The sequence below is a fragment of the Suncus etruscus genome, chromosome 11, assembly GCF_024139225.1.
Source record: "Suncus etruscus isolate mSunEtr1 chromosome 11, mSunEtr1.pri.cur, whole genome shotgun sequence".
NCBI classification, from domain to species: Eukaryota; Metazoa; Chordata; class Mammalia; order Eulipotyphla; family Soricidae; genus Suncus; species Suncus etruscus.
In genome coordinates this window covers 77149967-77175835 of record NC_064858.1, presented here as the reverse complement: position 1 = coordinate 77175835, position 25869 = coordinate 77149967, and the positions used below count along the sequence as shown (strand labels likewise).

Below are 25869 nucleotides of genomic sequence, written 5' to 3'. Positions count from 1 at the left end.
TATTTAAATCAATCAAATCAAATATATTTCATGAAGTTGCACAATTATTCATTGTTAGGTACAGAAATAGGAGCTTTTCCAAATTACTTTTTATGGAAAATTTCTTTAAAAATGTACTGAAAATCTGAAATGATAGTACAAGGGATAACGCACATGCATGCAGCTGACCCTGATTTTATCCCCAGAACTACATATGGTCCCTCAAGCATTACAGAATACAGCCCTGGAGTCACTTCTACCCCCACTGAATGTGGTCTTGGGTAAGTACTGTCAACCCCAAGAATACTAGCCAAGCATCCTCAGCCCTTACTCTGTATCATATAACATAAAATAAAACAAAACTGAGTTGGGGTCCTTGGTGTTGGCAACAGTCCCTCTTAGCCCTGACTGACCTTATCCACTAACTCTTGAGTTGAGGCATGTGAAAGCACATTGCCAGTCCAAAGGAATCCCTTTGGTGAAAACAATATTAGACAGAGTGGAAGGTTGACTAGAGCCTGAGAAAGGGAGGATGCCAGGCATAATTCCTAGGAAAACAATGACAAGAATACCATGGGAGAAAGCGATCTTGCATGCCTTGAGTTGTGTTTCCAAGGATCAGAGGAACATTGAACAAAGAGACCTGGTGTCCTTGCTATGCTGAGATCTTATAGAGTGCATGTTGGACATGACAGACTCCCATCTGGTTTTTACACAACAAAGTCAAAGGTCTTGAATCCACTAGAGATTCACTTGATTTGACTAGAGTACCAGACTAAGGACCCAGAGAGAATACCTGCCTAGCTGGCATGCAGTCATCATTTTACTCTCTAGCATGACCTCTTATGCCTCGTAACATTGCCCTTTATGATCTTTGGTACAAAAACAAAGTTTACAGCTTTGGCAAATCACAACTAAGTGTACCAGAGTTTCAACTAAAGTGTGCAATGTTTAGCAATCTGCAACTAAACAGCTGAGTGTGTCATTGTAGCACAACAAAGGGAAGGAAGAGGGATAATATAATTAATATAATATAAATGTACACTGAATCTTCAGAAAACTTTATAGTGCAATGTTTCAGGTCTTTGGAATTCCAGGGCAACATTTATAGAGTAAATATCCTTTATGTTTAAAAAAACTTTTTTTGTTTTGTTTCTGTCACAAATCCTCCAGAAGCCTTCAGCAGATTGAGGGTCTGTGAAGTAGCTTTACTGTGCTCATCATAAAGGTTTTATAGTTCACCATGTATTTTTTTTCTTTCTTTCTTTTTTTTTTTATTTTATTTTCTTTTTTTTTTCAAATTTAAATTTTAATATATTGTAACTCCTCCTCCTCTTTAAATATATGTAAATTTTTTTAACACCACCCATCACCAGTGCAACATTCCCATCACCAATGTCCCAAGTCTCCCTCCTCCCCACCCGACCCCCGCCTGTACTCTAAACAGGTTCTCAATTTCCCTCATACATTCTCATTATTAGGACAGTTCAAAATGTAGTTATTTATCCAACTAAACTCATCACTCTTTGTGATGAGCTTCCTGAGGTGAGCTGGAACTTCCAGCTCTTTTCTCTTTTGTGTCTGAAAGTTATTATTGCAAGAATGTCTTTCATTTTTCTTAAAACCCATAAATGTGTGAGACCATTCTGCGTTTTTCTCTCTCTCTCTGACTTATTTCACTCAGCATAATAGATTCCGTGTACATCCATGTATAGGAAAATTTCATGACTTCATCTCTCCTGACAGCTGCATAATATTCCATTGTGTATATGTACCACAGTTTCTTTAGCCATTCGTCTGTTGAAGGGCATCTTGGTTGTTTCCAGAGTCTTGCTATGGTAAATAGTGCTGCAATGAATATAGGTGTAAGGAAGGGGTTTTTGTATTGTATTTTTGTGTTCCTAGGGTATATTCCTAGGAGTGGTATAGCTGGATCGTATGGGAGCTCGATTTCCAGTTTTTGGAGGAATCTCCATATCGCTTTCCATAAAGGTTGAACTAGACGGCATTCCCACCAGCAGTGGATAAGAGTTCCTTTCTCCCCACATCCCCGCCAACACTGTTTATTCTCATTCTTTGTGATGTGTGCCATTCTCTGGGGTGTGAGGTGGTATCTCATCGTTGTTTTGATTTGCATCTCCCTGATGATTAGTGATGTGGAGCACTTTTTCATGTGTCTTTTGGCCATCTGTATTTCTTCTTTGTCAAAGTGTCTGTTCATTTCTTCTCCCCATTTTTTGATGGGATTAGATGTTTTTTTCTTGTAAAGTTCTGTCAGTGCCTTATATATTTTGGAGATTAGCCCCTTATCTGATGGGTATTGGGTGAATAGTTTCTCCCACTCAGTGGGTGGCTCCTGTATCTTGGGCACTATTTCCTTTGAGGTGCAGAAGCTTCTCAGCTTAATATATTCCCATCTGTTAATTTCTGCTTTCACTTGCTTGGAGAGTGCAGTTTCTTCCTTGAAGATGCCTTTAGCCTCAATGTCCTGGAGTGTTTTACCTACGTATTGTTCTATATATCTTATGGTTTTGGGGCTGATATCGAGGTCTTTAATCCATTTGGATTTTACCTTCGTACATGATGTTAGCTGGGGGTCTAAGTTCAATTTTTTGCAAGTGGCTACCCAGTTTTGCCAACACCACTTGTTGAAGAGGCTTTCTTTGTTCCATTTAGGATTTTTTGCTCCTTTATCAAAAATTAGATGATTGTATGTCTGGGGAACATTCTCTGAGTATTCAAGCTTATTCCACTGATCTGAGGGCCTGTCTTTATTCCAATACCATGCTGTTTTGATAACTATTGCTTTGTAGTAAAGTTTAAAATTGGGGAAAGTAATTCCTCCCATATTCTTTTTCCCAATGATTGCTTTAGCTATTCGAGGGTGTTTATTGTTCCAAATAAATTTCAAAAGTGCCTGGTCCACTTCTTTGAAGAATGTCATGGGTATCTTTAGGGGGATCGCATTAAATCTGTACAGTGCTTTGGGGAGTATTGCCATTTTAATGATGTTAATCCTGCCAATCCATGAGCAGGGTATATGCTTCCATTTCCGCGTGTCCTCTCTTATTTCTTGGAGCAGAGTTTTATAGTTTTCCTTGTATAGGTCCTTCACATTTTTAGTCAAGTTGATTCCAAGATATTTGAGTTTGTGTGACACTATAGTGAATGGAGTTGTTTTCTTAATGTCCATTTCTTCCTTATTACTATTGGTGTATAGGAAGGCCATTGATTTTTGTGTGTTAATTTTGTAGCCTGCCACCTTGCTATATGAGTCTATTGTTTCTAGAAGCTTTTTGATAGAGTCTTTGGGGTTTTCTAAGTAGAGTATCATGTCATCTGCAAACAGTGAGAGCTTGACTTCTTCCTTTCCTATCTGGATTCCCTTGATATCCTTTTCTTGCCTAATCGCTATAGCGAGTACTTCCAGTGCTATGTTGAATAGGAGTGGTGAGAGAGGACAGCCTTGTCTTGTGCCAGAATTTAGAGGAAAGGCTTTCAGTTTTTCTCCATTGAGGACAATATTTGCCTCTGGCTTGTGGTAGATGGCCTTAACTATATTGAGAAAGGTTCCCTCCATTCCCATCTTGCTGAGAGTTTTGATCAAGAATGGGTGTTGGACCTTGTCAAATGCTTTCTCTGCGTCGATTGATATGATCATGTGATTTTTATTTTTCTTGCTGTTGATGTTGTGTATTATGTTGATAGATTTACGGATGTTAAACCATCCTTGCATTCCTGGAATGAAACCTACTTGATCGTAGTGGATGATCTTCTTAATGAGGCATTGAATCCTATTTGCCAGGATTTTGTTGAAGATCTTTGCATCTGCATTCATCAGCGATATTGGTCTGTAATTTTCTTTTTTCGTAGCATCTCTGTCTGGTTTAGGTATCAAGGTAATGTTGGCTTCATAAAAGCTATTTGGAAGTTTTCCTGTTTTTTCAATTTCATGAAAGAGTCTTGCCAGGATTGGTAGTAGTTCCTCTTGAAAGGTTTGAAAGAATTCATTAGTAAATCCATCTGGGCCTGGGCTTTTGTTTTTGGGCAGACATTTGATTACTTTCTTAATTTCCTCAATAGTAATGGGTGTGTTTAGATATGCTACATCCTCTTCATTCAATCGTGGAAGATTATAAGATTCCAAAAATTTATCCATTTCTTCCAGGTTTTCATTTTTAGTGGCATAGAGTTTCTCAAAGTAGTTTCTGATTACCCTTTGAATCTCTACCATATCAGTAGTGATCTCTCCTTTTTCATTCCTAATACGAGTTATCAAGTTTCTCTCTCTTTCTTTCTTTGTTAGTTTTGCCAGTGGTCTATCAATCTTGTTTATTTTTTCAAAGAACCAACTTCTGCTTTCGTTGATCTTTTGGATGGTTTTTCTGGTTTCCACTTCATTGATTTCTGCTCTCAGCTTTGTTATTTCCTTCTGCCTCCCTATTTTTGGATCCTTTTGTTGAGCACTTTCTAATTCTATGAGCTGCGTCATTAAGCTATTCAGGTATGCCCCTTCTTCTTTCCTGATGTGTGCTTGCAAAGCTATAAATTTTCCTCTCAGTACTGCTTTTGCTGTGTCCCATAGGTTCTGATAAATTGTGTCTCCATTGTCATTTGTTTTCAGGAAGGTTTTGATTTCCTCTTTGATTTCATCTCGGACCCACTGATTATTCAGTATGAGGCTATTTAACTTCCAGGTGTTAAAATTTTTCTTCTGTGTCCCTTTGTAGTTTATATATAATTTCAGGGCTTTGTGGTCAGCAAAGGCAGCCTGCAAAATTTCTATCCTCTTGATATTATGGAGATATGTTTTGTGTGCTAACATGTAGTCTATCCTAGAGAATGTCCCATGTACATTAGAAAAAAATGTGTATCCAGGCTTCTGGGGATGGAGTGTCCTGTATATATCTACTAGGCCTCTTACTTCCATTTCTCTCCTCAGGTCTAGTATATTCTTGTTGGGTTTCAGTCTGGTTGACCTGTCTAGTGTTGACAATGCCGTGTTGAGGTCTCCCACAATTATTGTGTTGTTATTGATATTATTTTTCAGATTTGTCAACAGTTGTATTAAATATTTTGCTGGCCCCTCATTCGGTGCATATATGTTTAGGAGGGTGATTTCTTCCTGCTGTACATATCCCTTGATTAATACAAAATGTCCATCTTTGTCCCTTACTACTTTCCTAAGTATAAAGTTTGCATCATCTGATATTAATATGGCCACTCCTGCTTTTTTTTGGGTGTTGTTTGCTTGGATGATTTTCCTCCAGCCTTTTATTTTGAGTCTATGTTTGTTCTGACTATTCAGGTGCGTTTCTTGTAGGCAGCAGAAGGTTGGATTGAGTTTTTTGATCCATTTAGCCACTCTGTGTCTCTTAACTGGTGCATTTAGTCCATTGACATTGAGAGAAAGAATTGTCCTGGGAGTTAGTGCCATCTTTATATTAAAGTTTGGTGTGTCTGTTGGTAAGCCTTGTCTTAAAGTATGCCATTCAGTTTTTCTTTTAAGAATGGTTTTGAGTCTGTGAAGTTTTTGAGCTGTTGTTTGTCTGTGAAACTATGTATTGTTCCTTCAAACCTAAAAGTGAGTTTGCTGGGTGCAGTATTCTAGGCGAAGCATTTATTTCATTGAGTTTTGTCACTATGCCCCACCACTGCCTTCTGGCCTTGAGTGTTTCTGGTGACAGGTCTGCAGTAAATCTCAAGGATGTTCCCTTAAATGTAATTTCTCTTTTCGATCTTGCTGCTTTCAGAATTCTGTCTCTATCTATGGGATTCGTCATTGTGACTAGGATGTGTCTTGGGGTGTTTTTTCTGGGGTCTCTTTTAGTTGGCACTCTTCGGGCATGCAGGATTTGATCACATGTATTCATTATCTCTGGTAGTGTCTCTTTAATGATGTTCTTGACTGTTGATTCTTCCCGGAGATTTTCTTCCTGAGTCTCTGGGACTCCAATGATTCTTAAGTTGTTTCTGTTGAGCTTATCATAGACTTCTATTTTCATCTGTTCCCATTCTTTGAGTAATTTTTCCATTGTTTGATCATTTGCTTTGAGGCTTTTTTCCAATTTCTTCTGCTGTATGTAATTGTTATGTATCTCATCTTCCAGTGTACTGATTCTATCCTCAGCTGCTGTTAACCTGTGGGAAATCTCAAACATGTTTTTCTTCAATTCATCTACTGAGTTTCTCAGACCTGTTATTTGATCTGAAATTTCCATTTGGAGTTTTCTCATTTCTATCTTCATATTCTCCTGATTCTTTTTAGTTTTCTCTTCTATTCTTTGTTTGAGTTCTTTGAACATGTTCCATATTGCAACTCTAAACTCCTTATCTGAGAGACTGACTAGGTGGTTGATCATGTTCAAGTCATCAGAGTTGCCATCTTCATTCTCTATGTCTGGCACTGGCCCATGTTGTTTCCCCATTGTCACACTAGTACTGCGTGTTTTTCTACGTGTTGTGATTGTATTCATTGGCTAAATGCTGTGCACCGTCGCGAAGGGGAGCGGAGCAACCGTGCTCCTCTGGCTTCTCCCTTTCTGGGCGTGTTGACTCACCTCCACGGAAGGCTCACAGGAAGGCAGGCTGGCAGATGGGCCGCACCCAGGATAAAATCAGGCCAAAAATGCAGGACAGCAGAGTAGAGAGGCAGAAGGGTGCTGGCATCTGAGATCCAGCGAAGTTCGGTGACTCCTCCCTTTCTGGGCCTGTCGACTCACCTCCACGGAAGGCTCACGGGAAGGCAGACTCCCCGGAAAGTTCACAGGAAGGCAGGCTGGCTGATGAGCCGCACCAAGGGTGAAATCAGGCCGAAAATGCAGGACAGCAGAGTAGAGAGGCAGAAGGGTGCTGGCATCTGAGATCCAGCGAAGTTCAGTCATGTATTTTTTTTTATTAATCTCATTTTATCCTCACAGGCTCATAGAAGATTTACTCTCCTTACAAGTGAATACATTAAGAAGTTATAATGATGAAATTTGGACTCCAGTCTTCTCATTTCAGCCCTCATACTTTCTCTACTGGGTCACAAAGATAAGGAAAGTATTGAGTAGTCAGTTTCCAGGTGTCCCTAAGTGTGAAGATGAAAAGTTTAAACTGTCCTTCAAGCATTTTTAGAAACAACCAGCAGTTGGGAACCACCGGTTTAAATGAAACTTTTGTGGTATTTTGTTGTTGTTGTTGTTGCTGCTGCTGCTGCTGCTGCTGCTGCTGTGATGTTAGGGGGCCACACCCAGTGGTGCCCATGGGTAGAAACTTTGCCTTGACAAGCTAGCAAGTTACAGGGAACCAAATGAAACCCAGAGCTTCACACACAGCAAAACATATGCTCTATTGCTGATCTGCATTCCTGGTCTTTTTTTTTTTTTTTTTTTTTTTTTTTTGGTTTTTGGGCCACACCCTGTGACGCTCAGGGGTTACTCCTGGCTATGCGCTCAGAGGTTGCTCCTGGCTTCTTGGGGGACCATATGGGACGCCGGGGGATCGAACCGCGGTCCGTCCTAGGCTAGCGCAGGCAAGGCAGGCACCTTACCTCCAGCGCCACCACCCGGCCCTGCATTCCTGGTCTTAAATCCAATCTTGTACTGAGTAGATAGATAATTGTATAATACTGAGTTGTGGAATAACTAAGTGAAACAGCTCTGGATATTATGAGCATAGATGGTAAAAGCATGTGGCAGGAAAATAATTTTGAAGTGTTTGATCATTTTGAAAGCCGGAGGCATGAAAATCATTTTGAATCACTGTTCATGGAGACTATAGCTTGCATTTTGGTGAATACTTCTTTGTATCATACTTTGGTGAATAATTTTTGTATCTTCTTTGTAACTCAGAAAAGTCTGTGAGTTTCAGTTTATGTCATATGGAATAAGTAGGTGAATTGGCTGAAGGAAGGTAAATAAAGTTAAATCTGTTGCAAAAGGACCAGAATTTTCTACCCATGTACCTATGTGTAGGATCTCTCCCTCACTGAAAGTTACTTTCATGTCCTATCCTTGATAATGTGATGGCTGGCAACTTCCTACAAGTAGTTTGTCAATCTACTTGGGCCATCTACACAACTGTACATGTTAGGACTAGCCCTCACTCTAAGATCTTGACTGTGAGAAACAGAAGGGTCAACCTGAAAGGTATACAGAGAAAGAGGCAGGATTTGTAATAAAGTTATATAGCAAATACTTTTTGAGCCCCTGTGATGCAGAAGTGTATTTGGCATGCTTAGAAAAGATATATGATGTGGGGCCGGGCGGTGGCGCTAATGGTAAGGTGCCTGCCTTGCCTGCGCTAGCCTCGGACGGACCGCGGTTCGATCCCCCGGCGTCCCATATGGTCCCCCAAGCCAGGAGCGACTTCTGAGCGCATAGCCAGGAGTAACCCCTGAGCATCACCGGGTGTGGCCCAAAAACCCCCCCCAAAAAAAAAAAAAAAAAGAAAAGATATATGAGCTGAGGGAAAAATACCACAACTGGGAATTAGTGAGGGTAGGGATTTTCAGAGGGATGCAAGGACATCACTCTAGCTGGTCCTTGGGAAATACAGTTCATAAACAGCATTTCTCAATCATTTTTTGACCATAGCTCCATATTCTCCCATCTTGAATCCTTTCTCTCTGCCCTCACTCCCAGCTGCATAGTAGTTGTTGACCTTCTGGTTTCAGTATGCTTTACTTCCCACTTATGCTGTTTCCAACTGTACCTGCTTAGAAATGTTTTGGGAACCCACAAGCAGCCATATAGAAAGAAAGCATTGTTTATTTAGGAAGAGAAACTGTAAACTGCTTTTACTGAGGTGAATCTAAATAGCAAAGGAGTGGAAAAGGCAGGAGGTTTAGTGTTCACAAGCTAAGAGTATAAAAATTCTCAAGGGATAAATTAAAGGACTGAGCACATGTTCTTAGTGTAGGAGGCCTTGCTTCATTTCCTGGCACTGCATGGTCCTCTGAGCACTGGGAGTGACTCTCAAGAATGACCCTGGGAACAGCCTCTGAATACTCTGGATGTGGGCCAGAAACAAATAGCAAAAATGAACAAGGGGTTGAACACCGACATATGGGACTATTTATAGTGAAAATTGGAAGTAAAGGAAGAGAATGAAAGACATTTTGGAATTAGAAGGTCTTAATAAACAGTGTGCACCCTAAGATGCCTGGTCTGTGGATTCATGGAAGCTGATGGACCACTCATTGTGTGGCCAAGGGCATGTCCACACAGGTCATACCTATCTAGTCAAGTCATAAAAAACTATATAATGGAGTCATGTAAAACATTCGTGACCAGTATTAAAAAAAAACACGTAAGAAATGGATGTTTTGGGGCCGGCGAGGTGGCACTACATGTAAGGTGTCTGCCTTGCAAGTGCTAGCCAAGGAAAGGACCACGGTTCGATCCCCCGGCATCCCATATGGTCCCCCCAAGCCAGGGGCAATTTCTGAGCGCATAGCCAGGAGTAACCCCTGAGCATCTAACGGGTGTGGCCCGAAAAACCAAAAAAAAAAAAAAAAAAAAAAGAAATGGATGTTTTATATTTTAAATATTTTATATCTTAATAAAATGTGTTTATTCCACCCTAAAAGAAATGTATTGTAGATATGAAAAATATGGAATTAATATTTTATGTAATAAATAGAAGGTTTTTTTGTGGGGATGCTCAATGCTTATTTCTGGTGACATTGTGACCAGGTTTCACTTCTAGCAGTGCTCAGGGGTCAATATATGATGTGAGATTCAATTGGGGGTTGTTAGAGTTCAAGGAAACCACCAAACATTTATACCATCTATTTATTTCTATTATTGTTATTATGCTTTGGGTCCACATCAAGAGGTTCTCAGAACTTACCCTGCACTCAGGGTTTAATCTGTATAGAGCAGGGATAGAACCCAAGTCAGTAGCATGCAAAACAGCTTTCTCCCTGTTATATTATCCCCCACCACACCATAACACCCGTCAAAACAATACAAAAGCTGTAGATTATTTTAGTGAATTTAACAATGAAAATAAAATGCTTCTTGAGCCTAAAAAAAAAAAGGAATGGATGTTTTTTATTATTTGGGCTAGGGAATAAAAAAATAATTTCAAGGAGGTCAACATTATGTCAGATACATTTTTTTAATTAGATACATTTTAAAGATAGAAAAGATAGCAGCTTAAACTGTAAGATTATTGGATGTAAGAAACTTACTTTGGGGCTGGAGAGATAGCACAGCGGCATTTGCCTTGCAAGCAGGCGATCCAGGACCTAAGGTGGTTGGTTCGAATCCCGGCGTCCCATATGGTCCCCCGTGCCTGCCAGGAGCTATTTCTGAGCAGATAGCCAGGAGCAACCCCTGAGCAGCCGCTGGGTGTGGCCAAAACAAAACTAAACTAAACTAAAAAACAAAAACAAAGAAACTTACTTTAAAGAATAGTAATTTTTCTAGCTTCCATATAGTTCTCTGTTGTTTCCCGAATTTTTCATTTAAAAATTGAAGTAACACTTTTTGATTCACTAATTACTTTTATTTTGTTTTTGAACTAGCAGTTGGGAACTTCAGCCACTTTATTAAGTTCATTTCCTGAGATTTCAGGGAAGTGATCTCTATCTCCAATTCTTTTAGTTCCAGGACTTAAGAATTCTGGTTATTCTTTAATGTTGCTTGCTTGCTTTCAGTTTAACTATTGAGACAGTTAAAGTTTCACTTAGTAAGAAGTTTTCTCTTTTGCCTTTGTCATCATTAGTCTTCGCTAAGTCATTCATTTCATTATTGTCTTAACAGGTTTGCAAGAATGGAATTTCAGTTATGTTAAGTTCTGTGTTTTCCAAAGCAACATCAAAAGGGAAGGTGGGTGAAAAGTACGAGAAGAACTATTAGGACATATTTGCTTTGCTTTCTATTCAAGTATAATATGTAGAAATTCAAAATAAGCAATTAGAATAATAGACGACTTAGAAACAGAATGTTTCATAAAAAAGTGTTTAAAGTTTTTGTAGGGACATACCTACCACTGTTGGGGGGCTATTTCTGGTTTGTTGTTTAGAAGAATCACTAACAGCAGTACTGAGAGACAATTTACTGCTAGGGATTAAACCTGGGGCTTCCACATCCAAACATGTACTCCAGCCCTTTGAACTATCTCTCTGGCCATTGGCTTTTTTTTCTATTGTTGTTAGTGATTTAAATAAGTGGTGGGAACTAGAGAACTAGTACAGGGCTGAGGGATTCTTTTGCTGCATGTTCCAAATCCTGGTATGTTCCCTGAGCACCAGCAGGTATATAGCACATCGCCTTGACTACTACTGCAATGGCCCTAGTGGTCCCTGGTACTACAGGGTGAAGATGGTTCCACATTCTTAGACTGTATCATTGAGTTGAGGAGCCAAAGTATTGCGTGGAGTGGCCCACAGGCCCTCAGTTACTACTTGAAAAGGTCCTTCTACCCCCTCTCCAAATTTAAATGCTGGGCCATTGAGCCCCATGTTTTAATAAAATAAGAAAGAACCTGATGAGATTAGTAGCTATCCCCAAATTTATTCTTCACATGCTGATACATAGCCTTGTTCACTTTCTCTCAATTCTTTGAACTTTCTGTTTTATCCTATTTGTGGCATAAGCTGTTCCATTTGACTAAGATACAAATGGATTTATTTATTCTCTGGAATTTAGCTCTAATATCACTTCCTCAAGGAGTCTCTGATCCACCTTCTCTTAAGGAGAGATCAGATTCCAGTCTCTTGACACTTTACTTTTATCCCACACTGCAAACATTTCTCCCCACTACCAGCTTCATGAAGTCATTTATGTTTCTATACCAAGGGCCAAGAGCAGTGTATCTCATAGGTGCTCAAATGTTTGTTGGAGTTCCATATTTATTAAACACCAAATACTTTCTTTATGAATTCTTCACAGTAACCATTTAGGGTTCAAAATCCACATGAACAGATGAAGAATATGAGACCAGAGAAGTAACATGTCAAAAGTAATACAGTCAACATATGACAGTCACTTGACCTAGCTCACTTTGTTGCCAAGGTGAGTATCACTTTTATTTTCCTCATTACATGTGGAATCCCAATTGAAAGGACGATATCCTAGGTACTGTGCTATGATGGTCTCCATAGGACTGCAGACAGGCAGCAACGTCAGATCAGGGAGATGCTCAACAGCCTGGAGTGTATGTTGTGCATGCTGGCCACCTCAGCTTCATTTCTTCATTGTCCTTCAGCATTGTCAGTTGGGGCCTCTGAACACTGAGCCAGGAATAGCTCTTGAGCAGCACCAGGTATGAGTTCAAAACGCACACCAAAAATATAACAATCTGCTCATGAAAGACATTTACTTGTGCCTTTCCAGCATTACTTTCTTCTCTCCTAGTTCAGGGCCTCTGCCCATTTGAAGACTTATTCAGTTCTCCTTGTTTCAGTCCACTTGAACTGGTAACTCAGACCCAAAGATGAAATACTGTGACCTGTATTTGAGCCAATCAGCACAATCCATCTCTCCGTAAACATTACTGCTGGATGAGAGATAGACCAGTGACCCAGTGAGTCAACAAAGTTCTTTGATACTCAATTCAAACACTGTGTGTGCACCCACACACACACACACACACATATATATGTATGTATATGTATATATATGTATAAATCCATATATACAAAATTTTTTTCTTATGGCCCATACCTAGCAGTGCTCAGGGCTTACTCCTGGCTCTGAGTTTAAGAATCACTCCTGGTAGCGTTTGGTGAACCATCTCTGATGCCAGGGATCAGCACCCTTACCTACTATACCTTGGTTATTTTTAAAATAAGTTAAAGACAGAAAATATACTTTTATTTAACATTTAAAGATGTACATTGTTGTGATCACTTAATTTACTTTATAGAAATTACTTTACTTTTGATGTTTTTTTGGAGGCCAGACCTGGCAATGCTCAGGAATTTCTCTGTACTCAGGTTTTACTCAAGGTGGTAAATTAAACCTGGGTTGGCTGAGTGCAAAGCAAATGCCCTATCTATCTCTCTGGACCCTACCCAGTTTTCTTAGCATCATTTGTTGATGAACCTCTTCTTGTTCCATTTCATGAACCAAGATCTTCTGTTGTAAATGAGGCTGGTAAAGTTGGATCCCAAGCAAGTAGAGAGCTTTCAGATTTAAAAAAAAAAGTCACTTGGGACCGGAGAGATAGCATGTAGGTAGGTGTTTGCCTTGCATGCAGAAGGTCGGTGGTTCAAATTGGCATCCCATATGGTCCTCTGAGCCTGCCAGGAGCAGTTTCTGAGCATAGAGCCAGGAGTGGCCCCTGAGCACTGCCAGTGTGACCCCCCCCCAAAAAGAAAAACCCAAACAAACAAAACCAAAAACAAAAAAACAAGCCACTTTTGGAGGAATAACTCCAACAACCCTTTATTTTAGGTGGGGAAGTGATATTTATAATATGTCTCAGCCAATCAGGTAAGGAGGAAAACAGATTAAGTGCTCTGTGGAAGGGATGGAAGGAAGGTATATTTTCTGTTTAGAAGAAAAACAGCAAATGGGCTCTGTCTAAGGAGAAAAACATGATGCTTGTTCTGTCTAGGGAGATAAACAGGATGTTTGCTCTGTTACGCTCTGTGTATTTATCTACACTCTCTATATCTACTAACTATTCATGAACTGTAGAGTCATAACTTTTGGATTTTTATTGCAAAAGTGAACTTAATCTTTCCAATGGGACTTGGGCCTTAGCTGTATGAAAACTGACACTTCAAAGGACTCACCCCTGGCAGGAAGTTTAGAAAGGAGATTGCTGCTAGACTCTGACTTCTAGTAACATGATATTCAGCCCACTTGAAGCAGAGCCTGGGACATTTAGCTCCCATGCTTCTCACTAATTTGAGTCAGTAAAATTCTTTATTCTGCTTAAGTGTTTTTGGTTGGGACACCTCCACTTTCAACACAATGAGTCCTAGGATAGGGCCTCAAAATTTTATACATTTTTCCCTTTATCTGTTGCCATTTTGCATAAAGCCACTTTTTCAGGTATTTGGAATGATCAGAAATGTGTGTTTTCCAAACCTAGGAAAGGTAGAGAGAAGGTCATATTACAGCAATGATAGTCAAAACAGATTTTGCAATTTGGGAATTCAAGACTTTTAAAACTTCCTCAGTCACTTGTGTAATATAAGAAACCTCATATATTCTATCTCTAGTCCTCAGTGATGTCCCTAGAAAATGAGAATAATATTTACCAGGTTCAATATACTCACTAAGAACATGTTCAAAACTTTGATGTTACTACTTTCCTTCCAATGTGTTGATGGTACTTCATCATGCTAGCATGTGTTTTTTTTTTTTTTTTACCACTTTATCAAGAGCCTGCCCAGGTCATCAGTAAGGTAGGGAGATGAAGAAGACCCTCTTTTTGAGGAGATTGATAGTCTAGAACTCAAGAGTCTTAGTGGAGCATCTAACTACACCTACAATTAAAGTAGGAGGATAGCAAGCCACCTTTCTGTCCTATGAATTTCACAAAGTCTTTGAGCTCCTACTTTTAAAAATCCTTTCTGAGCTTTTCCAATGTGCTTTTTCTAAAATCTACTAGCTAGTTTAAAATTTACCTAGCTCCAAGAAAAAAAATCCTCATGTTCAAATTGTTTAATTTTTCACATTAAAGGAAAGCTTTCCCAGAAATATTAAGAATAATAAAACCAAGCCAGTAAGGTTATAAATCATTAATTTTATTTCTATTTTTAAAAAGTATATGAATTTATTTATTGCTTTGATATTTAAAATAAGAACTATGCAAAATAAACTCAGGAAATATACTTAGGAATTATAACACAATAATAAAACCTACTGCTAAAATTCTTGTTTTAATTGTCTATTTCTGTGGTTCTGATAATCTACTTCAGGGTGTCTGTCACACAGAAAAAGTACACCTTATACCACTGAGAACACTTGAGGATCTAAACATCTTGCTCTTAAACTTTATGACCAACCAATCAATATTTGTATGCAACTTATTTGTAATGATTTTTAAATGGCTTCTATGGTTGTGAAGAGTAAAGAAAAAAGCTTGGGAGTAAAATAGAAACTTAACCAGAATAATTCCCCAAATTAGACTGCCTCCCCCTTTTTAAGGGCACTTACAAAGATTCTAATGTGGATACTTAATTGCACATTTTGGGGGGCCACACCCTCCGGTACTGAAAGGTTACTCCTGGCATGTTTGGAGGACCATATAGAATGTCAGGGATAGAACCCAGATTGGCTGGGTGGAATGCAAATGCCCTACACACTGTACTACTGCTCCTGCCCCTAATTACACATTATTTATTTATTTTTGGTTTTGGGGGGTCACATCTAGCAGTACAAATGGGTTACTTCTGGCTCAGAAATTGTTCCTGGCAGGCTTGGGGAACCATGTGGGATGCCAGAAATCAAACCGGGTTTCACTGGGGTTGACCTTGTGCAAGGCAACATTGTGCCCTACTGAAGTGTTTTCACCTCCACCCCCAATTACACATTTATTAAAGAAATGCAGTGGACTTAGATAAGTATATGCTATATAACAAGGGAAAAGTTGGAATTGGGGCATGCTATTTATTTATTCCTCTCGAGCTAATAGCATTCATTTCAAACATAAACTAAAAATACTGCACTCTGTAATAGAACATTAATTACTAAATCAATGTATATGTTAATAGCACTGGCAACAAAAATGGTGAATATTAAAATATTTTCAAAGTAAAAAAATACAAGAGAAAAGAACACAATATCTTAATTGCCTCGAATAGTTTTAGGTATTTAATAAAGTTTCAAGGACAATCTTTATATTCAGAATCAAAGACTGATGGGCCAGAGCAATAGTATTGTAGGTAGAGTGCTTTCCTTGCATGTGGCCAACCTGGGTTGATTCCCAGCATCCTATATGGCCTCTCAAGCTCACTAAGAGTGATTCCTGATTGTAGAACTAGGAGTAACCCCAAGCATCACCTAGTGTGGGCCTCGCTCCCAATCTGTTCTACTTAGATTGGTATTTTCAACTGTTAATATTGCTTTTTAGCATATTTTAATATTGAGATGGTTTTACTTCTCTTTACTGGGTAATGGGTCATCCAAGAGGTTCCAGGAATGGAACTGGAAGCTCCTACATGCAAAGCATGTACCGCCAGTCCTTTGAGTCATCTCCCTGGTTCTCAAGTCTCTTTTCAAAGTCTTGTTTTGAGTTACTTGATTTATTAGCATCACACTCCCAAAGAGTAGACAAAAGTAAAATCTGTTGAGTAACAATTTGAGTAAGACACCTAGAAAAAGACACCTAGAAGACACAACTTACTCAAACAAGTCAAGTTTGGTGATAATAGTAGATTTTACTTGTGGAAGCTCTTTTTTCTTTTTGGGAGAGTTCAAAGGTGATTTATTGTTGTTTTGTTATTTTTGTGGTTTTTTTTTTTGTGGGGGGGCCCACACCCGGCATTGCTCAGGGGTTACTCCTGGCTGTCTGCTCAGAAATAGCTCCTGGCAGGCACAGGGGACCATATGGGACACCGGGATTTGAACCAACCACCTTTGGTCCTGGATCGGCTGCTTGCAAGGCAAACACCGCTGTGCTATCTCTCCGGGCCCTTGTTTTTGTTTTTGATTATTTGAGAGACAATAGAAACTGGCTAAAAAGATTAGAGTGTAAAAACTTTTAGGAATAAAATTCAACTTTACCTAAAACACAAATGAAAAAAAAAAACAGGATTCCCTTTTGCCAACTAGCATCTTATGTTAAGCTGAAGCCCTAAATAATGAAATCATTCAGCTCTGTATGTCTGCCCTGGCTATTTCACAGCATATCCATAAATGTGAGGGCGCACCATCTTCACGGACAATGGGGCATGTAAGTGTTGCAACTCCAGCTTAGAGAAACTTGCTCTCTCCAGGGTCTTCCAGCTCTCTCTAGTCAGGTAACACCCATCAAAGAGAATGTTCCAGGTTGGATCTAAGACCTGCTGCCAGAAGTAATCCCAGGTTGAACGTTCAGCTGCTACATGCTCCATGAAGTAAAAGGCCCCTCCCTGAGAAAGAAAGAAAACATGGAAGGAGATTTTAATTTGTGGAAAACAGACTGGAAAAATCAGATTTCAGAGGCTGGAGCAATAGTACAGCGACTAGGCATTTGCCTTGCATGTGGCTGACCCAGGAGAAACTTAGGTTCGATCCCTGGAGTCCAATAAGGTCCCCCGAGCCAGGAGCAATTTCTGAGTGCATAGCCTGAAGTAAAATCCAAGTGTCACTGGGTTTGGCTCAAAAAAAAAATTCACATTTCAATCGCTCCAAAGACCACATCATAAGAAGTAAAGAATAAATTAATTAATTGAGAGTTAATTAAGAATAGAATTCCTGTTTGGTTTCATTGTTGTTTGTTTGGGTTTTGAATTATGGCTATATCCGGCAGCGTTCAGAAATCATTCCTGGCAGACTCTGACTCACATGCGATATGCTGAAAATCTAAACCAGGGCTGTCCTAGTTCAGCTGCATACAAGGCAAACATCCTGCCACTGTATTATCTCTTCAGCAAGAATAGGATTCCTTTAAGAGCATTATTTTTTACTATGAAAACAGAGAGGTACCTATTGCCTGTCTTTGTGTTGTGTAATTGGAATAACTGTTAACAAAAATAATTGTGTCAAATTAGTGTCCATCTTTGGACCTAAGAACTCACTAAGTGTTTAAGAATCAGGCCTTTGAGGGAACTGGAAAGCCTGTCTGGAGTACAGGTGGGTGTGGGGTGGGATGGAGGAGATTTGGGACATTGGTGTTGGGAATGTTGCACTGGTGAAGGGGTGTTCCTTACATGACTTTACACCACAATCATATATGTAATCAAGATGTTTAAATAAAGAAAAAAAGAGTTTCAGCTATCCTAGAGAATGTTTCTCAATTGATATGGTGTTTTATGGTGTATCTTATGTAGCAACTTATTCTGAAATTATGTCTGCAAAATTGTTCTGATCTCTTTGTCCATAGAAGTAGATGGAAAAGGAACTTGGATACTATAGACTAGTATTAACAGTGCTTATTATAAGAATGTTTTAGCAAACTTATTTTCAATTTGTATATATCTATGGAAATGTTCTTGTGATTTTTGTTTAATGAAGTTTATGAAAAGCAACTCAGATTTTCTAGACTTGTATTATAGTGCTTGGTGTAAGATTATTTATGAATTTTTTAATTAATTGTATCTGTAAATCGTGAAGCTTTCCATATTTTTAATTGGAACAATACAGAGAAGATTAGCCTGGCACCTGCACAAGGATGACACACAGAAAGGTTCTAATGTTTATTTTCAGAGACATCTATAAAAAGTATTGTGAGATATAAAAAGATATAAAAAATTGATTGTTTTGAGAATGATGTATACAGTTTAAAATTAGATGCTATTACAGCCAACTTTTACTGTGCCTATGCAAAATAACCACTTTTGCAAATTCTGATTTAGGGTTCTTAACTCTAACAGAGAACAATAGAACATCACTTATTTACCCTTCAATTTTTTTTGTTTTGTTTTGTTTTGGTTTTGGTTTTTGGGTCACACCCGGCTGTGCTCAGGGGTTACTCCTGGCTCTAGGCTCAGAAATCGCTCCTGGCAGGCTCAGAGGACCATATGGGATGCCGGGATTCGAACCACCGTCCTTCTGCATGAAAGGCAAACGCCCTGCCTCCATGCTATCTCTCCGGCCTTACCCTTCAATTTTTTTTGAACACAAAGGGGCAAATGCTGGATTACACCTTATTTTACCTAAAACAAAGTTTATCCCCGGTTTCTTTGTATCTGTTTGTTAACAACTTGGTTTTACCCAAAACAAAAATTGTCTTACTTGTAAAACTTGGATGGGTTTACTGCCTCACCCTGGGGTGATCTCTGTACTCAATAAAAATGGTAGTTCTGGCAGGCAACAAGGGCCATATTAGGTAGAAGACTGACAGACTACATGTGTTTCAGTGTCAGCCTGGTTTGGATTATTTTATGTGCGACCCTGATTCAGACACATTCACTGGGCTTGGAGATACGGCACAGGGGATGAGTTTACATTCTCCTAATAAATTCAAATGTAAGGGTACTTCTACTTTATGGTAATTTTCTTTTTTTCTTTCTTTTTTTGCTTTTGGGCCACATCCAGTAGCATTATGGGGTTACTCCTGCCTTTTGGCAACATGCAAGACAAGTGTCCTTTTCCACCGTGCTATCACTTGGGTCCTATACTTTGTTTAAAATAAAACCTAAAAAAATAAGTGTCAATAAATATAGCAAAATTGTATACAAAATGCCATTCAATACAGAAATATATAAATGGACATGTAATGTTCCCCATGCATCCAAACCCATTTCTATGAGGTAACTACTCTTAACAGTTCGTAGTTTATTACTTGTATTAATAAATATATATAGGACTATTTTGCCCTCCTAGCATTATTATTTTTTATTTTATTTTAATTTTTTGGTTTTTGGGTCACACCCAGTGGCGCTTAAGGGCATTTTGGTTGCTTTTTCTGACGTAACATTATCTTTTGGAGATTTTTTTAGATCAACTTAATTTTTATAATCAACTGTAAAGAATTTCTTTACTGAAATGAGCAGCCTCTTTTCAAAATATGTTTAGAATATTTTCAACATGTGCCATTACAAATAATGGTATCAATACCCCTGTTATTAATGTCTCTGCACATTTGCACAACAGGACAGGTTCTTCCGTAAGTAATGAAAGAAATGTGGAATGGTAAATATTGTGTCTTGCTTAACTTTCTTTGTAACAAAGTTCAGGATTTTACCGTATTGACTATTTTTCTGTTCTGGCTCTGACTTTTCCCTTTCATTTTCCTTAATGATTTCAAAAATCCTATATATTTTGCTTTTTATTTCTTTTTATATCATAAAATTTGTGCCCCAGGAGATTGCAAACTGGAGACAATCCACTTACATCCCCCACTCACCGGTCTCAGCACTCTGCGAACTTCCTGGAGAATCCGCTCCTGGTTCTCCACAGAGCACAGAACCAGGGTACAGACCACCACATCCATGGAGTCAGCAGCCACCTGGTGCATGTTCTCGCCAGCAGCCACCACAAAGCGCTCAAACTGCAGGTGTTGATTCTTCGCAATGCCGTCGATCAAGAACTTCTCAAAGTTGGGGTTGGGGTCAACACAAGTCACCCGGCAGCCGGGTGGATAGAACTTGAAGTTGGCCCCAGTACCGCAGCCTATCTCCAATAGAGAGAGCTTCCCTGAGGGACCCGCAAACTTCTGCAGGTTGCTGAAGAGTTCTTGCTTCTTGCTTTTCATCTCTTCATTATAAATCACAGCGAATCGCACCATGAAGTAGGGGAACCATTTTTTGCACACCCAGTCCCACAGGCCCAGAAAATTCAGTAGGTGCAAGGGAAACGTCAGGATGTAGATGGCCAGCCGGAGGGAAAAGATGAGAAACGTCATCACTCAGAAACAAAACAAAAACAGATCAGCAGTTACAGAGCAAGAAAGCGCTGGGCCAAGGACAGGCAGCTGAAATCCAATGGCAGGCAGGGAACCAATTTCCCGCGATGAACAGCTATTTAGCAAAAGCTGTGTCGAGCTCAGATCTGCTTGAGCAAAACGAGAAGATTCGCACCTTTCCCTTGAGAGCTACTTACTCAAGGAAGACTCCTTCCAGTTTTAAAGGCTCACTCCCGCGCCCTGTCCCAGCAACCTTTCCGGGTTCGCAAGGAGAAGCCGTGGGTGGAGCCTACTAGTTCAACCCCACCTTTGGAAATCGGCCAGAGTCTATTATTGACCAGCTGCCAGGACCTGCCTGTTAGGAAACGAAAGAATAAATCTACTTCGCACAGTTAGTAGGAATTCCCCACTTTGCATTCCCATTTGAAATGGGCTCCTTGTAAAGTCACAGTTTTTGGAGCACCCGTCTTTTAAAGGGCGACTTTCCATTTCAAATCATGACATCACAACAGTTAACTTCCACGAAATGAAGTCAACAGAGTCACATTTGGGAACCCAAACGCAAAAAATAGTTTCCTATATTCATCTGTTTTTATCTAGAAGCCTGGGTCTTGGTTAAGAAATACTGAAAAATTTGAAAATACTGCTAACAGCGATTTCTTAAAAATTGGATTAACAAATCATGCTTACACTCTCTCTCTCTCTCTCTCTCTCTCTCTCTCTCTCTCTCTCTCTCTCTCTCTCTCTCTCTCTCTTTAAATTTGTTTTTGTCTTTGGGCCACACACACACACACACACACACACACACACACACACACTTTTTAAATTTGTTTTTGTCTTTAGGCCATACCACAGTGCTCAGGAGTTACTCCTGACTCTGCGCTCAGAAATTACTCCTGGAAGGCTACTAGGGTGACCATCTGGGATGCTGAGGATCAAAACCTGCGTGCAAAGCAAATGCCCTAACCACTGTGCTATCACTCCGGTCTGAATTTAAAATGTTATGGTTATATTATCAGGTTCTTTTGGTAGATACCCAGACTGAAATTGATGGCGTATATGGTAATTTAATTTTTAGGTTTGGAGGAAAATCCATCTTTTCCCAAATGGTTATCAGTTTATATTGTTGGCAACAGTGTAGGAGGGTATCTTATCCACATCTCGACCAATACTTATTTCGATAGAAGCCATTCATAGTCTGAGGTGCTGCCTCACTGTGTCTTTGATTTGCATCTACCTACTAATTGAACAGCATATTTTTATGTAACATGTATATGTCCTCTTTAGAGAAGTATTTGTTCAAGTATTCTCCCATTTATTTATTGGATTTTTGTTGATTTACTTAAGTTCCTTGTATACCTTAAATAGTATGCCATAAGGAAAGCTAAGGTGTGTAAGTATCTTCTTCCTTTCAGTAACTATCTTTTCTTTATGGTAACAAGTTCATTTCTGTACACATATTTTAATTTTACAAACTTTAAATTCTTTTATTTTATTATTTCATTTCACTTGCTCTTGGGTTGTGTCCAAAACATCATTTTAAGTAATGTTTTTATTTGTTTTTATTTTACAAATTACTAATTGAATCACCATAAGAGACAGTTAAAAGTTGTTCATGATTGAGTTTACTCATGTAATGTACAACACCCATTCCTTCACTAGTGTACATTTTCTTTCCTGCCATTAGTTTTCCCAGTTTCCTCCCCCCTTTTTCTCTTTCAGTTTCCCCCTTCCCTCCCTCTACTTCCCTTCCCCATTTCTTTACCACCCCTTCTCTCTTCTCCTCCCCCTTCCTCTCCTCTCCTCTCTTTTTTTTTCTCCTCCCCCTTTTGACACTGTGGTTTGCAATACTGTTGCTCAAGGGATATCATGCATATCACTTGACCTCCTTTCAGCACCCAATTCTTGTCATTTTGAGCTATCATTGTCATAGTAGTCCCTTCCCTGCCCTAACTAAACTCCCCGGCTAATTCCATTATCATTTATTAGTAAAAAAATATTAAAGGAATTATTTCTTGCTTGCTAAGGAGATAGGGCCTTAGAGTGTGTGGGAAAGGGGACAATGGTAGAAGGAATGTTAATGGTGGTGGGATTGATGTTGGAGCATTGAATGCCAGTCATAACTGTATTATGAGCAACTTTGCATACCACAGTGTTTAAAGTAAAAACATTAAATATATATGTGTGTATCTGCAAATTAAATGACTTTTTCATTCCAGCTACATAGCATTCCATTATGTATATACCACATCTTGAACCATTCATAGTTGGGCTATTTCCATATCTTGGCTATTACTGTACTAAGATTGGTGTGTATGTAGCCTTTTGGATTAATGTTTTTGTTGTTTGGGCTAGATGCTAAGCATTTGCATTACTGGGTTGCATAGGAGTCTGGTTTGGGATAGATGCTAAGCATTTGTACCATTGGATTGCATATTGCTTTCCATAGAAGATGAATCAAATGACATTCCCACAAACAGCTTGGAGGAGCTCTCCCAAAGTGATAGTTTTTGTCATGTTATTCTACTCTGTGATTTGACTCTAATCAAACTTCTCCAAATACTTTGAGGCAACAGGGTTGTGCTCTTTGAAAAAGATCCAAGTTATACTTGCTTGCTAATCAGCCTTTCTAAGAGATTCCATTACAAGGATCCTTCACTGAAAAGAAATTCCACAGGAAAAACTTTCTTTTCCTTTAAACCTGATTCTAAACCTGATCACTCTGTCCTGGATAAATTATTTGGTTGTTTTATTCCCCCCTATTTATTGAAGTTTGTAATTTTATTTTTAAGTTTATAATTTACGCGATTTCTAATTTCATTGTGATTTAAAATTCTGTTCATGATAGTTGCACACATATATCATCACACCCAACCATCATCAAAGTGTTGCTTCTCTCAGCCAGATCTTTAGCAATGATTTCCCATTTTCCTAATGCCATTTATTAAAGATAGTTTCTTTTCTCTTCTATATGGTTATGTCTCCTTGGTCAGAGATTAAATATTGGTCAATGTGTGGGTTTATTTCTGAATTCTCAGTTACAGCTCATTGATCCATTTTTGTATTTTTATTTCACTGCTATAGTTTTAATTACCATTACTTTCTTGTATGTCTTGAAGTTAGGTTAACATGATTGCTTTAACATTTGAGATCTTTATGATTCCAAACAAACTTTACTTTTCTCATGCTTCCTGAAAAGTAGCAGAAATATTACAAGTGTAATGCAGCTGACTCTGGCTCATTCCCTAGCATACCTTGGTATGCTTTGGTATTGCAAAGAACTGAAATATGCCAAAGTACTCCTCTGTGTAGTCCAAGACAGCCCCCAAACCTATTATTTCCCTTACGATACATTTAAATATATATGTTTATATGTTTTTATTTGGGGGACTATACCCAACAGTGCTCAGGGCTTACATCTTACGCTTTACTCAAGGATCACTCTTGGGGACTATAGTGTGTGGCAGGGGTCAAACCCAGTCAGCAGCACACAAGAAAAGCACCATATCTGCTGGACTATGTACTATTGTGTTTTATATGTACTTGTATTTGCTGTTTTCATGATTTCTCTGTTATTTTAATTTAAACAGATTTTTGAGGCTCTTATTGTTTGATTTTGGGCCACACCCAGCAGTGCTCAGGAGTTACTCCTGGCAGGCTTGGGACCATTTGAATGCCTGGGATCAAATACAGGTCTGCTGTTTCTCCTCAGCTGGTCTTCAGCTGGTTTTGGATCCTCCATCTTCTCCATCTTCACCTACTGTGTTAGGCTGAGGATCTCCTCGATAAGCTGCTGCAGGTTAAGAGTCCGAGATCCTCGCAAAAGGTGCCTCTGGTAGGAGAAAGATGGCAAACATTTGGCATCCGGGACACTGCTCAGAATCTTCAACTCTTTCCCCTTCACTGTCTGCTTCTGTCTCACCTGAGAGGGCTCTGCCATCACAAGTGATGGGACAACTGAGTGAAGCCTGGGGATGAATAGACAGAGCCTATGTTGATTGGTAGCATATCTGCTACCTTTCTGTCTCATCTGAGCGGGCTCTGCCACCACAAGTGATGGGACAACTGAGTGAGGCCTGGGGAGAATAGACAGAGCCTATGTTGATTGGTAGCATAACTGCTACCTTTCAGTGGCATTTCGTTTTAGGTAAAATAAGGTGTAGCCTAACAAGCTGCCATTCAAGGCAAATCCATTACCTGCTGTGCTATAGCTCTGCTCCCTCATTTAAATTGATTTTTAAAATACCAAATTTGTTTAACAACAGCTTCTCAGTTTTCCATCATCATTTATTGTTTCTAATAGTTATTCAGTGTGGTTTTTAGGGATTTCTATATTTAATTATCACGATATATACACATATATATATCACTTAAAAGTAATTATAATGTCACTTCCTTTCCAATTTGAATGATTTTTAGTTCTTGTTCTGCCTTATTTTAAGACCTAGAATATTAAATAAAATAGAAGTCATGAGAGTACAACCTTGTCCTGACTTTAAAAAAAAGATTTTCAGGTTTTTATCACTGACTATAATATTAAATACAAATTGACACTAAATATAATGTAATGGTTACTAACGTTAAATTCATATTTAATGTTATAAAGGCACAACACTATGGTTTTATTCTATTAAAATGTGCTCCCTCTAGCCCTATCAAATGCTTTTTCTAACCTATTGGTATAATCATGATTATTTTTCTGGTCCCAAACCTAATCATATGATTTTTGCCTTTAATTTATTTACAGCTATCTTTATTCCAGCTGTTACTTTGTTGGAAAACAGACCATTACACTTTTATTCATTGAACTCATAACATTGATTTAAAACAATATCAATGGAGTAAAACCTCTTTAGAGTGTTATCTTTTTATTATTTTATTAATTACTATAATTATTTATTTAAGCACTGTAGTTAAAAAATTGTCCATGAGGAGTGTCTGTCATAGAAGTACCCTTTACCAGTGTACTTTTCTGCCACTAGTGTCCCCAGTTTCCCTCCCATCCAGCCCTTGCCTGCCTCTGGAACAGGCATATTGCTTCTCTCTGTCTTTCCTTTTTGACACTGTATATTTGCAGTATTGTTAATGAAGGAGAAGAAAAATGTCTGCAGGGGCTGGAGCAATGGTGCAAACGGTAGGGCATTTGCCTTGCAAGCACTAACCTAGGATGGACTGCGGTTCCATCCCCCCAGCGTCCCATATGGTTCCTCGAGCCAGAAGCGATTTCTGAAGGCATAGCCAGGAATAATCCCTGACTGTCACCAGTTATGGCCCAAAAAAGCAAAAAAAAAGAGTCTGTAGTGAGGCAGGTTGGAGGGGATGACAGAAGGGGAAACTGGGGATAATGGACGTGAGAAATATATACTGGAGAAGAGATGGGGGCTACAAAATTGTATGACTAAAACCCAATTATGAAAAACTTTGTAATTATGCACTTCATGACAATTCTAT

The 25869-nt window shown here is 39.0% G+C and overlaps 2 protein-coding genes and 1 pseudogene across 2 annotated transcripts in view; 1 reads left to right on the top strand and 2 right to left on the bottom strand.

Moving 5' to 3' along the window:
• The window catches only part of SLC4A8 (solute carrier family 4 member 8), an 829308-nt gene that overhangs the window by 725103 nt on the left and 78336 nt on the right, over positions 1–25869 (bottom strand). The window lies entirely within an intron of this gene.
• The window catches only part of TMT1A (thiol methyltransferase 1A), a 55580-nt gene continuing 46276 nt past the window's right edge, over positions 16566–25869 (bottom strand). The window contains exons 2-3 of the mRNA XM_049783590.1: positions 19921–20593; positions 16566–17002 (exon numbers count right to left, since the gene is read on the bottom strand). Of these exons, the coding sequence (XP_049639547.1) occupies positions 16766–17002; positions 19921–20418 (735 nt within the window). The 5' untranslated portion in view covers positions 20419–20593 and the 3' untranslated portion in view covers positions 16566–16765. The remainder of the gene's footprint in view (positions 17003–19920; positions 20594–25869) is intronic.
• On the top strand, positions 18173–18273 carry LOC126023707 (uncharacterized; annotated as a pseudogene).